The following is a 15,791-nucleotide window of genomic DNA, read 5'->3' as shown; positions in this document are numbered from 1 at the left end:
GACTGCTTTGTTTACCTACTTAAGCCTCAGCAATGGTGGGCACCCCTCCCCCAGCCTCACTGCCGCCTTGCAGTTAGATCTCAGACTGCTGTGCTAGCAATGACAGAGGCTCTGTGGGCTTGGGACCCTCCGAGCCAGGCATGGGATATAATCTCCTGGTGTGTTGTTTGCTAAGACCCTTGGTAAAGCACAGTATTGGGTGGGAGTGACCCAATTTTCCAGTGTTCTGTGTCACAGTTTCCCTTCACTAGGAAAAGGAATTCCCTTCCCCCTTGCACTTCTTAGGTGACGTGATGCCTTGCCCTGCTTCGGCTCTCACTCGTTGGGCTGTGCCCACTGTCCTGCACCAACTGTCCAACATGCCCCAGTGAGATGAACCCGGTACCTCAATTGGAAATGCAGAAATCACCCATCTTCTGTGTTGTTCACGCTGGCAGCTGGTGGCTGGAGCTGTTCCTATTCGCCCATTGTGACACCAACCTCACTTGATATGATTTCTAAATTTAAATACCTTTGAGACAAACGCGAATTGTGAAGGGATTTAAAAATGTCAGTGAAAATGGAATTAAAAATAAAAATATAAATATCAACTTTATTTCTCAATATAATCTCTACTGAGGTCAAGACACTGCATTAAGGGATGATCCCAACCATTCAGTCCATTGCTAAAGAACTGACGGTCATGGGAATTTAACCATGTCAATGCAGTCTTCTACTATTAACTAAAGAAAAATGGGTGCCCTTTACAGTTATTTCAAGATTAGGAAAAATAAGGTCAGAAGAAACCAAATCAGGACTGTAATGTTGATGCCTAATAATTTCCCATGAAAACTCTTTCAAAATTACTGGTGTTTGTCGAGAGGAAGGAACAGAAGTGTTGTTGTGGTGCAGAGGGACTCTCTAGTGAAGCTTTACAGGGCACTTTTCTGCAAAAGTATTTGCTAATTTTCTCTAAGAACTCTCCTACTAAGCAAATATTATGGTGCTTTGATCCTACAGAACGTCAACAAGCAAAATGCCTTGAGCATCCCCAAAACCTCTATGGCTTTTGCTTTTGAGAAGTTTGCTTTTGCTTTGACTGGAGCACTTCTACTTCTTGGTAGCCATTGTTTTAATTGTGCTTTGCCTTCAGGATCCTATTGATAAAGTCAATTTCACTCCCTGTTATAATTTTTCAAAATAATGCTTCAGGATCTTGATTCTGCTTGTTCAAAATAGTCACTAATAGCTCTGCTTTTGTCCATAGCTGATCTAGGCACAAGGGTATTCAGGACTCATCAAATGTAAAGTTTCTCAACTTTCACGTTATAGTCAGTGTTGTGTAAGCTGAACCAATTGAGATGTCTGTGGTGTTGGCTATAATATCTCTCGTTAATTGTCAGTTCTCCTCAATTAGGGCATAGAAACAATTTTTTTTTTCTCTCAAAAATTGGAATGGGTGCCCCTCCTCTGTGGGCTTCATCTTCAACATTGTCTTACCTCTTCTTAGAATCAGGTATCCGTTTGTATACGACTGATCCTTCAGGTCATTTTTCCCATAGACTTTTCATAAAGAATAATTTATTTCACCGTTTTTTGTAGCTTCCCCATAAATTTGATGTTTGTTCTTATTTCAGGTTTGGCAGAATTCAAGTTCGGCAGAATTCATGTGGCTCTTTTCAGACTGATGTTTTAAATCCTGTTCACATATGTTAAAACAGGTCCGGGCATGGTGGCTCATGCCTGTAATCCCTGCACTTTGGGAGGTTGGCCAACATGGCAAAACCCTGCCTCGACAGAAAATACAAAAATTAGCCTCTACAAAAAATACAAAAATTAACCAGACAAGGTCCCAACTATTTGGAAGGCTGAGGCAGGAGAATCGCTTCAACTTGGGAAGCAGAGGTTACTTTGAGCCAAGATTGCTCCACTGCACTGCAAGCTCGGTGAGAGGAGTGAAACCCTGTCTCAAAAATTAAAAAACGTTAAAATAAACTAGCATATGTGTGTTTTGATGCAAAAGCTAAAAGTTCATGCATAGTTTTTTCATAATTGTTATTTTGCATGAACTTATTAAAGCCCCCTATTATTTGCCATAATTTTCTCATCTTATTAATTTCTATATACATACAGAATTTCCAATTTGTGTAAACCTTTCTTCCCAGTTACTGAACAATTATTTTAAATTTGAAAAATATGAGCTATTTTAATCTATATATTTTTTTCTACTTCTGAATATTTTAGAGAAAATATGGATAATGAAACTTGTAAAAAGGAGATGTTTGGAAGTTTCTGTTACCAATGACAAATTAATTTTTAAATAATTTCAGGAAAATTTAGGTGAATGTCTGTACTTTCATATGAACGTTCATAGTAAAACAGATTTTTGAATTTATACCCTTGATAAATTTTAATGTAAAATATGTGAGTAAATGTGTACTTTTCCGTTCCTCATGAACATTCTCAAGTTTATACTATCTGGATTTTCTCAGGACGAATTACAAGCTGTATATGCTGCTGAAGTGTCTCAAAGATTAAGTCCCAAAGAGAGTGCCCTACTGTTTTTCCAATATTAATTTCTAAGTTTTACCAAGTTACAAGTTTTTTTTTTCATAAAATATAAAATGTTTTGCCTCCAGCAGAAATACATTTTGGAACATAACTTTCCTGTACGTAAGGAGTATAAAGGAAGCTTGGATTTGTTCTGAGAAAGGGAGAGGGTACTTCTGCCCATTGCCATGCACATCTGATTTTAGAGCTGAATGCCTTTCTGAGCTTGGCTCACTCCTCTCAAACTTGCTGGTAAATGGACACAAATTAAAGAGAAATAATTGTACACCATTTGGGATCAAGGAATCCAGATATCTGAACCATTGTTTATTATTTGCCCCTCCCACCCTCTCACCCTTCCAGATCTCTAGTGTCTATCATTCCACTTCTATGTCCAGGTGTACAATTATTTAAATCACACTTACAAATGAGAACTTCATGTGTTCATTTGTACAGATTCTCTTCCACCTAGCTACCTCTGAGACTGCAAGAACAATCACTCCTCCCCGTCCTCCTTCTCAGCCTACTCAAACAGAAGACCAGGAGCATTATCTATCTATCTATCTATCTATCTATCTATCTATCTATCTATCTGCACACACACACACGTACACATATATATACACACACAAATATATATACACACATATGTGTACATATACACACACTCATAAAGAATTTGCATTTTAAAGAATGGCAGACCCATAGTTGTTCAAAAATCAACTATATAATTCTATATATGATAAATGTCTACTAGAAAGTTCACATTGAAAATTGCAAACACGACTTAGAAAAAATAAAGTTTTTAAAAATTTTATTTTATTTCATTTTAAGTTCCAGGATACATGTGCAGGACGTGCAGGTTTTTTACATAGGTAAGTGTGTGCCATGGTGGTTCGCTGTACCTATCAACCCGTAACCTAGGTATTCAGCTCCACATGGATTAGCTATTTATTCTGACGCACTCCCTCCGCACCCCCAGACAGGCTCCAGTGTATGTTGTTACCCTCCCTGTGTCTATGTTTTCTCATTGTTCATCTGCCACTTATAAGTGAGAACATGTGTATTTGGTTTTCTGTTCCTGCATTAGTTTGCTGAGAATAATGGCTCCCAGCTTCATCCATGTCCTTGCAAAGGACATGATCTCATTCCTTTTTATGGCTGCATAGTATTCCATGGTGTATATGTATCACATTTTCTGTATCCAGTCTGTCACTGATGGGCATTTGGGTTGATTCCATGTCTTTGCTATTGTGAACAGTGTGGCAATGTACATACGCATGCAAGTATCTTTATAATACAAGAATTTATATTCCTTTGGGTATATACCCAGTAATGGCATTGCTGGGTCAAATGGTATTTCTGATTCTAGGTCTTTGAAAAATCACCACACTGTCTTCCACAGCGTTTGAATTTATATTCGCTCCAACAGTGTAAAAGTGTTCCTGTTTCCCCACAGTCTCACCAGCATCTGTTGTTTCTTGACTTTTTAATAATCGCCATTCTGACTGGCATGAGATGGCATCTCACTGTGGTTTTGATTTGTATTTCTCTAATGATCAGTAACGTTGGGCTTTTTTTTCCATATGTTTGTTGGCTGCATAAGTGTCTGTTCATATCCTTTGCCCACTTTTAAAAATATTTTTATTTTCGCTTTTTAAGACAGAGTCTTGCTGTGTCACCCAGGGTGGAGTTCAGTGGCACAATCTCGGGTCACTGCAACCTCTACCTCCCAGATTCAGGTGGTTCTTCTGTCTCAGCTTCCTGAGTAGTTGGGATTACAGGCACCTGCCACCACATCTGGCTAATTTATTGTATTTTGAGTAGAGACTGAGTTTCACCAGGTTGACCAGGCTGATCTTGAACTCCTGGCCTCAAGTTATCTGCCCACCTCACCTTCCCAAACTTCTGGGATTACAGGCATGAGCTACTGCACCCAGTTTTTGCCCACTTTTATATGGGGTTGGATTTTTATAGTTTTGGGTTTTACATTTAAATCTTTAATCCATTTTCAGTTCATTTTTGTATAAGGTATAAGGAAGGGTCCAGTTTTAGTTTTCTGCATATGTCTAGATAGTTTTTCCAGCACCATTTATTATTAAATAGGGAATCCTTTCCCCATTGTTTGTTTTCATCCAAAATAAAATGGTTGTAGATGTGCAGTCTTATTTCTGATATCTCTATTCCATTCCATTGGTCTATGTGTCTGTTTTGTACCACTACCATGCTGTTTGGGTTACTGTAGCCTTGTAATATGGTTTGAAGTCAGGTAGCAGGATGCCTCCAGCTTTGTTAGTTTTACTTAGGATTGTCCTGGGTATATGGGCTCTTTTTTCGTTTCATATGAATTCTGAAGTAGTTTTTTCTAATTTTGTAAAGAATGTCCATGGTAGTTTATGGGAATAGCACTGAATCTACGAATTACTTTGGGAAGTATGGCCATTTTCATGATATTGATTCTTCTTACCCATGAGCATGGAATGTTTTTCCATCTGTTTGTGTCCTCTCTTATTTCCTTGAGTAGTGGTTTGTAGTTCTCCTTGAAGAGGTCCTTCACTTGCCTTGTTAGCTGTATTCCTAGGTAGGTATTTTATACTCTTTGTAGCAATTGTAAATGTGAATTCATTTGTGATTTGGCTCTCTTCTTGTCTATTGTTGGTGTATAAGAATGCTTGAGATTTTTGCGTACTGATTTTGTATCTTGAGACTTTGCTGAAGTTACTTGTAGCTTAAGAATCTTTTGGGCTGAGGTGATGAGATTTTATAGATATAGGATCATGCCATCTGCAAGAAAAGAAAGTCCAACTTCCTCTCTTCCTGTTTGAATATGCTTTATTCTTTCTCTTGCCTGATTGCCTTGGCCAGAACTTCCAACACTATATTGAATAGGAGTGGTGAGAGGGCATCTTTGCCTTGTGCCAAATTTCAAATGGAATACTTCCAGCTTTTGCCTGTTCAATATGATAATGACTGTGGGTTTGTCATAAATGGCGCTTATTATTTTGAGGCATGCTCCATCAATACCTAGTTTCATGAGAGTTTTTAGCATAAAGGAATGTTGAATTTTATCAAAGACCTTTTCTGAGTCAACTGAAATAATCATGGGGTTTTTGCCTTTAGTTCTGTTTATGTGGTGAATTACATTTATTGATTTGCATATGTTGAACCAGCCTTGCACCCAAGGGATGAGGCCGATTTGATCTTGGTGGATAAGCTTTTTGATGTATTGCTGGATTTGGTTTGCCACTATTATATTGAGAATTTTGCAACAAAGTTTATCAGAAATATTAAGCTAATGTGTAGTAAATACATTGAAAATAAGAACAGACTGATTAAAAGACTAAATAACATGAATCCTAAGTGTTTTCACAACTGATTTATAGAGTAAAAGCATTGCCAAACTAAATGAGCTTGATCAAAAACTGTACAGGGTCTGAGATGTTGTCTCAACTTCCATTACTCATTGTGAGGTAGACCTGCAGTAACTATATTTGATGCAAAATTTCATGTTGATGGAAGCTGAGATGTCCTGCAGTCTCAGAGGGACAGAATTCTGGTGTGTCTCCCTTTGCCCTGTCAGGAATAAAGATCTAGACTCTACAGGTTTTGTCAAAATTTACAAGATGTAGGAAATGGGGCAGGATTTAGGCTGTGAGGCAAAGCCTAGAGATATAAAGAAACAGCTTCTGACCCAGGGCTCATGAAGTCAGGATAGTTTCAGAGGGGATGGTGGAGTGAGCATAGTACAGTCTTTGGAACCATTCCTTCCCCTTATTTGTTCATAGGCCAGATGTGCTCAACCAGGGGGCATCTCAGGTCTGATGAACAGAGTCCTGGAGAGACAAAGGGGCAATCCTGAGGAAGAGGCTCAACAGGGAGGAAGGAGTCACCATTTTCTCTCCTGAGAAAAATCTTTCTCCCTAGGAAACGATAGGATTTTCCTTGGTCCCAGTGAGACTTTTCCTGAGTGAAGAGAGCAGAGAGAGCAAGGGACTGATGGGTTATCTGTTTCCACCTCCTGCAGTGATTCTGAAACCATGGGGGACAGAATTATCTTCAGAATCATGAGCAATCCAGATGCCATGGTTTCACACAAGACATTGGAAGTTCTTATCTCTACGGGGTAGACACTGGTCATTGATACTCTGTAAAGCTCATTCGCTGATTACTAAGTGAGCCAAATTAATAATCTACTGGAAGTTTTACTAAACTCAGTTTACTTGACACACAATTCACACAGACACATTGTTAATATACACATTTTGATGCTTGGACAGGGTTGGACCCAAGATTCTGTACTTCTATGGAGCCCTGTGTTCTGCCCAGGTGTCATTTACTCTCAGGTAAGTAAACTGATCACCATAACTAACAAGAGATTGATCTGTGATGATTAGAAATGAGAAGATCTGTTGGTTATGTTTTATTGGGATGGATTCTATTAACATTTAAATACAGTTTAAAAACGCAGATTTACAATGAAAAGTAACAAGCAAATATAAAAAGTGAAGGGGCTATTCCCCAAAGTAGTTTCCACTGAAATACCACCAGAGAAAAACAACTCTCAGGACAGGGATACTGCTTCAAAGACACAGATTTCACAGCTGGATGGTTGATCTCGAATTTCTGAAAATTCCATCCCTTACTCATGAAATGCAGTTTATTTAAGAACTTTCTAATTTGACTGTAGTTTCATACTCACACATTTCAGTGTGTTGTGTATTATTCCATTGATGATAAGTATAACTTATTTGAAAATGAATTACATACTGGTGAGAAAATTTTCCCTTTAAATTAAACTTAAACTCACACCATAAAATTAGCAGCATCTGTTTGTCTGTTCCAAGAATTACCTAGGTTCTACCCAGGGCACCTGAGATCAGTTGAAAACAAATGCAAAAAAGTTGGAATAAAAAGTAAGAACACCCTTCAAATGTTACGAATGCATCCTAGTTTCAATTATTCACATTCACGAGAATGATTCACCTATATCCCACTTTAGCAAAATTTCACCTACTCTCGCCTACCAATTGACTAATCAAAACAAACCAAGACAGAACAATAAATTCAAATTCATCCAGTAACCTGAGGGGAAAACCTACACCTCAAAATGTAGTCTACAGATATTCACACAGGATGTCATCTACTGTGAAAACACATGCACAGAGACAGTCCCTTCACATGATCAGAATACTCACAACTCCACAACAACATATTAGATATGGGATCATCTTGAAATGCGGCCATCACTAACCAGTTGTCCCTTTTACATAGACAAAAACCTGAGGACCACATTATGTTATGTAGAAATGACTGTACACCTGTGTGCGTGTGTGTGTGTAGGGATCCGGGGAATCCAATAGACATTCCAGCCTCTTGATTTTTTCCATGTTCAGGCTCTTGATTCTATATCCGAGTGAAATGACTTGCCAGTGGGGAACAAGATAAGTCTTTGCAGGAAGGGCTCTGGTGGGAGCTAGATACTCAAATAATAAAGCATCGAGTGTTGGAAACATGCACTGAAGTTAGACGAAATACTCAATGCACAGTTTAGACGGTGAAAGACTTTCAGGTAATCATGCAATCACCGACCGGCTGATTGATGACATTCCCCGAATTTATGATTGCAAGAAGAGACAAATACTCATGACATTCTATTTCCGGTGGTTGGGGACATACGATGGCAACATACTGTCTGCCAGTCATGCTCATCACACTGTACTTTGCACACACGTCACACAGAGACACTGTTAATACGCACATTTGTGTGCTTGAGCAGGGTTGCACCCAAGATTCTGTGGTTGTACGGAGCCCTGAGTTATGCCCTCGACATCTTTACTCTCGGGTTGGTCAACTTGGATCACTGTACCGAACGAGAAACGGAGCCTGAAATCCAATCAGCGAATACACAAAAGGAAGGGGCCATTTCCCACAATCATTTCCACTGCAACACCACCTCGGATGAACAAGTCTCATTGCAGCTTAGGGACTGTGCTTCAGAGATGCACCTTTTGCAGCTGGACGATTGACCCGGAATCTCCCAAATGCCATTTTGATACACACCAAATGAGATTTATTTCAGTACTTGCTGATTTTATTTTAGTTGAATACACACACGCTCCTGTGTTTGATTTCCTTTATTATCAATACGACTTACTTCCAAATGACTCACATACCAGTGGGATGATTTTCTGCTTCAATTCATTGGAAATGGACAGCATTCAATAGGCAAGTGTGTCTGCCTGTCTGTCTCCAGCATTCTGTGGGTTCCACCAAGGGCACAAGTCCTAGGGTGCCTGAGGTCCATTCAACAAGCAATGTAAAAACGGCGAGGCAGGTTCAAAAGAAGAACACCCTTCCTCTCTTCAAATGCGTCCCAGTTTCCACTACTCAAGGTAGGGAGAAGGATCCACAGAAGTCCCACGTTCGCAACATTTCAACTTCTGGTGCTCACCAACAACTGACGAATGAAACACACCCCAAGAGAAAATAGTCAACCCCGTCCCCTGCAATAACCTCATGCGCAATCCTACACCGCAATATGTCATATTCAGAAATTCACACTGAATGTCATCTACCATGAACACAAACACACAGACACTGCCTCCACAGGTTCAGAAGACTCACGACTGCAAAACTCGATGTTTGCCATGTCTGGGCTCATCCTGAAACGCAGCCATCACTATCCAGTTGTCCCTCTTGTGTAGACAGAAACCTGGGCTCCTCATTACTTTATGTCGGATTGACTGTGTATGTGATGTGATGGTGTGTGTGTGTGCGTGCGTGAACCCCCTCGTGGGTGTGTGTGTGTGTACGTGTATGTGTGTGTGTGTCAGTGTGTGTGCGCATGCACTCCTGCGTTTGGGTGGAGACTTTTCCTGAGATCACTGGCACACAAACAGAGCCCTCTTGCTGTGTTTGTTCCTCCCTTTGGATCTCCTGGTCCTCCCTTGCAGAGAAGTAAGTGTGTCAGTGTTCATGGACTTCTAAGGTGTCAGGTTCCTTGAAGAGAGGTTCAGCAGGGAGTTTTGCTGTTCAGGATGACGGTTGTTCATCCCACCCTTGTATTTTGATGGATGAATCACAAGCACGTTGGGAGGCAGGGTACATTCGACTTTTCTGACGTTGAAGTCAGGCTTGGTTTTGTTTTGCTCTTGGAGGAACTTCCAATGGTCTAAGGTGCTTTCCTGAGTGTCTCTTTCCACCAAGTGCTCCTCCAAGTCAGGTACCTGGAGGCAGGGTTCTCTCTGGAGCTCTCCTTGCGTTGCTCGCCTGTCTTTGTGTTCAGCGCCAAGGGCTCCTGGTTCCCTGCCTATTGACACACTCTCACTGCATCTTTCCAGTTCACTCTTCTGGATGTAAAAGAGGACATAGGCCTGTTGACTCAGGACAGAAGCGATGCTACAGGCAGTGACCTCGGCGTCATCCATTTTATACCACTGGCCTCCTGGAGCTTTGACATAAGAGAGGTAATGTCCGTTGTGACAACTCCACCCAGCGTGGACCAGCACAGCATAGAGGACATAGACTAGAGGTCCCGTATTCTGCTGAGACATGTATGGCTGCATGTCAAGGCACTCAGGGTATTGCACATTCTTGGCAAGTTTGTTGCCTTTGACATCGGAGAATCTCTTCAATACAAGGATGAGGACCTTGGCAGAAGTGTGTAGAGTGAAGGTCTTGGAGGCAGGCGCCTTCTGGAGACAAAGACCACAATGATAGGCATTCTCTCCATTGAGTTCTTCGGGCTTCACCACCTGTTCCAAAGCTTGCTTCACACTCTGAGCTGCCTGGATATCCAGGGCGATGTCCAGGTAAGGGTCAAAGGTGTCCGAAATGCCCTGGCAGTGGAGACACTTGATTTGAGATCTCCAGCAGCCTCCAAATATCTGGTGGATGAGGGTGGTGTCCTCAGAGTCATGATATACCTGCTTGTGCCCGGGAAGGCATGCCTTTTTCATGGCATCCACAATGAACATCAGAAACTCATGGGCATCTTCCTGCTTGCCTCGATGGAAGCCAGCAGTCAATGCCTGTGAGGGCTGGGTGACGTGGCCAGGACAGTGGAGGGCCCATGTAATGTGAGCTTCCATCGTACACAGCATGCAGCACTTGTGACGCTGACAAAGTTGAAAGTGCTCCTGGGACAGCATGTAGTTGGCAAGGGGCGGTGTGTATGTCAGGCACTGCAGGGAAGCATTCAAGTAGCAAGTATTTCCCATATTCTGGAGCCCAGCCCCCACCGCAGCAGGTCTCCTGCTACTGAGAGGAAGCTTCTTTCTGGGGGCAGGCTGTCTTGCCACGGGAGCCAAATCATCACAGAGGTTGACTTGGGTCTCAGATGACAGTGGTGACTTCTCAGGTAGAGAAGTCCGCTGAATTTCAGCAAAAGCTGCATCTGGCCGAGAAGATATGAGTTTTGAAAAGTGGTTGAACTGCCACTCACCTCCCAAGTGGAGTGAATCGGCCTCCATGTCGCCAGGAGCAAGGATCTCAAGCTTTTTCTGCTGAGACCACACGTTGCAGAAAGACGCTATCTCTTCCGAGAGAGTCTTCAAATGACGCGCCATCTGGCTGCATCAGCCCTTATATAACTCACCCCCGCCTACCGCGAACACCCCACCCACCCATCAGGTACGCGGTGCACCAATCCAATATCAGCGCTCAGTTAAAGAATGAGTCATAGGGTATGTCCCCTTGTATTCCCCAGGGAGTTCACTTAAAACTCCTGGGGAATGCGTTAGTTTACTTAAAACAGTGGTAGGGAACAATTCTGTCCTTACAAAACAATGTGTGTGTTTGTGTGTATGTGTTTGCTTGCGTGAACTTGTGGGCATGCGGAATCATGCCCATGTGAGTGTTTCTTTGTTTTTGTTTATATGTCTGGGTGTGTGTGTGTTTGAGCTGCGATGTGCTTCTAACTATGTGCTTTTGGCAGTTACGATCATCCTTTCAGGCACTGAAGGACAGGAAGTCAGACCTGTACTTTCTGACTTGAGAATCATCAATGAAGTACAGTTAATAACATAGTGTATTTGTTTCCTTAATATCAAAGAAGAAATCCGTGCAGTCTAATAAGTATTCTAGCGATAACCTTTCCATGTTCAGCCTATTGATTCTGTGTTCGAGTGAAATGACTTACCAGTGGGGACCAAGACATGTCTTTGCAGGAAATGCTCTTGTGGAAGCTATATACCGAAATCATAAAGCATCAAGTGTTGGAAACATGCACTGAACTTAGACGAAATACTCAGTGCCCAAATTAGACTGTGAAAGACTTTCAGGAAATCATGCAATCACCGACATACCAATTGATGACATTCCCCGTATTTATGATTGCAAGTAAAGAGAAATACTCATGACATTCTATTTCCAGTGATTGAGGTCCTATGACCGCAATTTAAGAAATCATGATATCAGAAAACTTGACTAATCACAATTTAATCCAACTAAAACCTTTGGTTCATTTAAGAAAGGATGAATATAAAAACAACATATCACACAGCATGGGAGATAATATTTTAATACGTATGTGATAATGGATCAACATTTGAGAGAGATGAAATAAATAGTTGTAAATTTGAGAGTAGCATATAACCAGAATTAAACACTGTAAATGCCTGGGTGATGGGAGTGAGTCCATGTCTCAGGAGGAAACATAGAGATTTAAAAGCAGGGCGTCTAAAAGAGATTTGCATACCATTGTTAAAACTGGCGGTTGTTTTAGTAAGAAAGGGAAAAATAAACCATTTGTCTTAGGGATTGTTGCATGTATTTTTCATCGTCTGAGATGTTGCTTCCAATTCCAGTTAAGCATTGTGTGGTGGACTTGCAGTTACCACATTTGGTGGAAAATGTCATGCTGATGAAGGTAGACTTGTTTCCCAAACTAAGAGGGACAGAATTTGGGTGTTTCTTTGGGACTTTTGGCTTACTAGGAATAAAGATCCTGGCTCTAGGGATTTTCTTAAAATTTTTCAGATAATGAGAAAGAGAATAGAATTTAGGCCAGGTGGCAAGGCCTCGAGGTGTACAGAAGCATCCCCGGTCTCAGGGCCCATGAAATCAGGATGATTTTAGGGAGGATGGTGGAATGAGGAGAGTGTGACCTTTGGCCTCCTTTCTTTCCCTTTTCTTTTCATGGGTCAGGTGTGCTCTATCAGAAGGCTTCCCCTTTCTGTTGGACAGAGTCCTGGAAGAAGAAATGAGCGCTGCTGAGAAAGATGCTCCACAAGGAGGAAGGAGCCACTATTTTCAGGAGCATGATCCCCAGAAGCATGAGAAATCCAGATGCCGTGGCTTTACACAGGATGCTGGAGTTTCTTTCCTCTGGATCCGGGAACTTGGCATCAGTGTTCTGTAATGCCCATAACTGATTTTGAGGTGAGTCCACTTGATAACCTGTCTGCGTGTCATGCTCATTACACTGCAATTCACACACATGTCACACCGAAACACTCTGAATGAGCATATTTATGTGCTTGAACAGTGTTGCATCCAAGATTCTGTGATTCTACAGAGTCCTGAGTTCTGTCCTGGACATCTCTACTCTTGCGTAGGTCAACTTTGATCACTATACCTAATGATAAATGTACCATTAAATCTAATCAGCAAATACACTAAAGGAAGGGGCCATTCTCCATAATTGTTTCACTCTGGTAGGTCAACTTTAATAACTGTACCTAAGAAGAAAGGGATCTGTGATGATTCCACATCAAAGAACCTGTTGATTTTTTGTCATTTGAATGAATTATGTTAACATTTAAATAGAGTTTAAAACCCCAGATTTCCCATGAAATCTAATCAGCCATGAAATCTAATCAGCAGATACACAAAAGGAAGGGGCCATTCTCTAAAATCGTTTCCACTGAAACACCACCACCAATAAACAAGTCTCATTGCAGGAAAGGGATCCTGCTTCCAAGATCCAGTTTGCACAGTTGGACGATTGACCCAGAATCTCCCCTAATGCAATTTTTTAACACCCTAAGTGAGATTTATTTCCGGGTTTTCTAATATTATTTCAGCTGAATACACACACTCCTGTGTTTCAATTTCTTTCAAACACCTTTTAATAATGAAGTATCTTGCTGCTTCACCCCTTATATAACTAATGCCCACCCACCGGTTCCACTACATTTACCCATCAATTACCCAATTTAACAATGAAATATCAGCAGTCAATTAAGTTTTGTGTCTTAGGTTGTATCCTTTTGCATTCCTCAGGGAATTTAATGGACACAGCTTAAATTGTGATTATAGAACAGTTGAATCAGATTTACTAATCAGTGTTATGGGCAAATATGATAGGAGTGGAACTGAGTTAGGACAGTGGCTACACATTTGCCTTATTTCATGTAAAACAATGCCAGTTAACAATTGTGTACATATTAAACAGTTTGTGTCTGTGTGTGTATTTGTATCTTTGTGTCTGGATGTGAGAGTGTGTGTGTGTGTTGAGAAGTACTTCCAAGCATGTGCATCTGGGAGATAAGATCATTCTTTCCGCGATTGAACGACAAGAAGTTGGAACTACACTTTCTGATTTGAGAATGTGCAGCTGTGTTATGTAATTAACACAGCATATTGTGTCTTAATTAAAATGGAGAGATCAATGGAGTCAAATAGACATTCCAGAGATAACCTTCCCATTTTTGACCAATTGATTCTATATCATGTTGCAATGATCTGGCTGTGGGGACATGACAAGTCTTTGCATGAAATGGTCTTGTGGAAGCAATATATGCATATAATAAAGCATCAAAAGGGACTATGCGTTCAATTTGTAGAAATATTCACTTAAGTTTGATGAAATTCTCAGTGCCCAAAATAGACTGCAGAACACTTTCAAGAAAACATGCTATAACCCAGAGATTAATTGATGACATCCACCGAAGTGATGACTGCAAGAAAAGAGAAATATTCATGGAATTTTATATCCAAGGGTTTCTTGTATATGACAGCATATTTTGAAAAGTCAAAATCAGAAAACTTGACAAACAGGAAGATATCTAAGCTAAAACCTTTTGTTCATTAAAGGAGCGATGAGAGGCAGTTCCAAGATGGCCGAATAGGAACAGATCCAGCCTCCAGCTCCCAGCGTGAGCAACACAGGAGACGGGTGATTTCTGCATTTCCAACTGAGGTACCGGGTTCATCTCACTGGGGCTTGTTGGACAGTGGGGGCAGGACAGTGAATGCAGCACACAGAGCAACAACCGAAGCAGGGCGAGGCATCACCTCACCCAGGAAGTGCAAGGGGGAAGGGAATTCCCTTTCCTAGCCAAGGGAAACCGTGATACGCAGCACCTGGAAAATTGGGTTACTCCCACGCTAACACTGTCCTTTATCAAGGGTCTCAGCAAATGTCACACCAGGAGATTATATCCCGCATCTGGCTTGGAGAGTCCCACGCCCACAGAGCCTCCCTCATTGCTAGCACAGTAGTCCAAGATCTAACTGCAAGGAGGCTGCAAGGCTGGAGGAGGGGCGCTTGCCATTGCTGAGGCTTGAGTAGGTAAACAAAGTGGTGGGGAAGCTCAAACTGGGTGGAGCCCACCACAGCTCAAAGAGGCCTGCCTGTCTCTGTAGACTCCACCTCTGGGGAGAGGGCATAGCCAAACAAAAGGCAGCAGAAACCTCTGCAGATTTAAATGTCCCTGTCTGACAGCTTTGAAGAGAGTAGTGGTTCTCCCAGCATGGTGTTTGAGATCTGAGAACAGACAGACTGTCTGCTCAAGTGGGTCCCTGACCCTGGAGTAGCCTAACTGGGAGACACCCCCACTAGGGTAAGATTGACACCTCACATCTCACACAACCGGGTACCCCTCTGAGACGAAGCTTCCAGAGGAATAATCAGGCAGAAACATTTGCTGTTCCGCAATATTCACTCTTCTGCAGCCTCCACTGCTGCCACCTAGGCAAACAGGGTCTGGAGTGGACCTTGAGCAAACTCCAACAGACCTGTAGCTGAGGGTCATGACTATTAGAAAGAAAGCTAACAAACAAACGGAAAGGACATCCACACCAAAACCCCATCTGTACATCAACATCATCAAAGACCAAAGGTAGATAAAACCACAAAGATGGGGAAAAAGAAGTGCAGAAAAACTGAAAATTCTAAAAATCTGAGCAACACTCCCCCTCCAAAGGAATGCAGCTCCTCTCCAGCAATGGAACAAAGCTGAACAGAGAATGACTTTGACGAGTTGACAGAAGAAGGCTTCAGACAATCAAACTTCTCCGAGCTAAAGGAGGAAGTTCGA

At 41.6% G+C, this 15,791-nt stretch overlaps 1 protein-coding gene and 1 long non-coding RNA gene across 7 annotated transcripts in view; one reads left to right on the top strand and one right to left on the bottom strand.

Moving 5' to 3' along the window:
- Nucleotides 1-15,791, top strand: part of LOC139361214 (uncharacterized) — a 39,383-nt gene that overhangs the window by 13,026 nt on the left and 10,566 nt on the right. For 5 of the 6 annotated variants that reach the window (XR_011618776.1, XR_011618778.1, XR_011618779.1 and 2 more), the window contains 2 exons: nt 6,807-6,872; nt 12,676-12,909. This is a non-coding gene — a long non-coding RNA (uncharacterized lncRNA). Of the gene's footprint in view, nt 1-6,806; nt 6,873-12,675; nt 12,910-14,565; nt 14,672-15,791 lie in introns of all 6 variants that reach the window. The other variant, XR_011618777.1, reaches the window with a different exon arrangement.
- LOC139361213 (ubiquitin carboxyl-terminal hydrolase 17-like protein 6) lies at nt 9,513-11,000 on the bottom strand. Its single transcript, XM_071089713.1, has one exon. It carries the CDS (start codon nt 10,998-11,000, stop codon nt 9,513-9,515), a length of 1,488 nt encoding a protein of 495 aa, XP_070945814.1.

This window comes from Macaca nemestrina, unplaced genomic scaffold (genome assembly GCF_043159975.1).
Source record: "Macaca nemestrina isolate mMacNem1 unplaced genomic scaffold, mMacNem.hap1 Scaffold_104, whole genome shotgun sequence".
NCBI lineage: Eukaryota > Metazoa > Chordata > Mammalia > Primates > Cercopithecidae > Macaca > Macaca nemestrina.
Note: the sequence above shows the minus strand (reverse complement) of the source record. Positions and strands in the feature narration are given on the sequence as shown.

Coding starts and splice junctions, on each gene's coding strand:
- LOC139361213 (XM_071089713.1), bottom strand. CDS start 11,000: ATGGAGGCCGATTCACTCCACTTGGGAGGTGAGTGGCAGTTCAACCAC.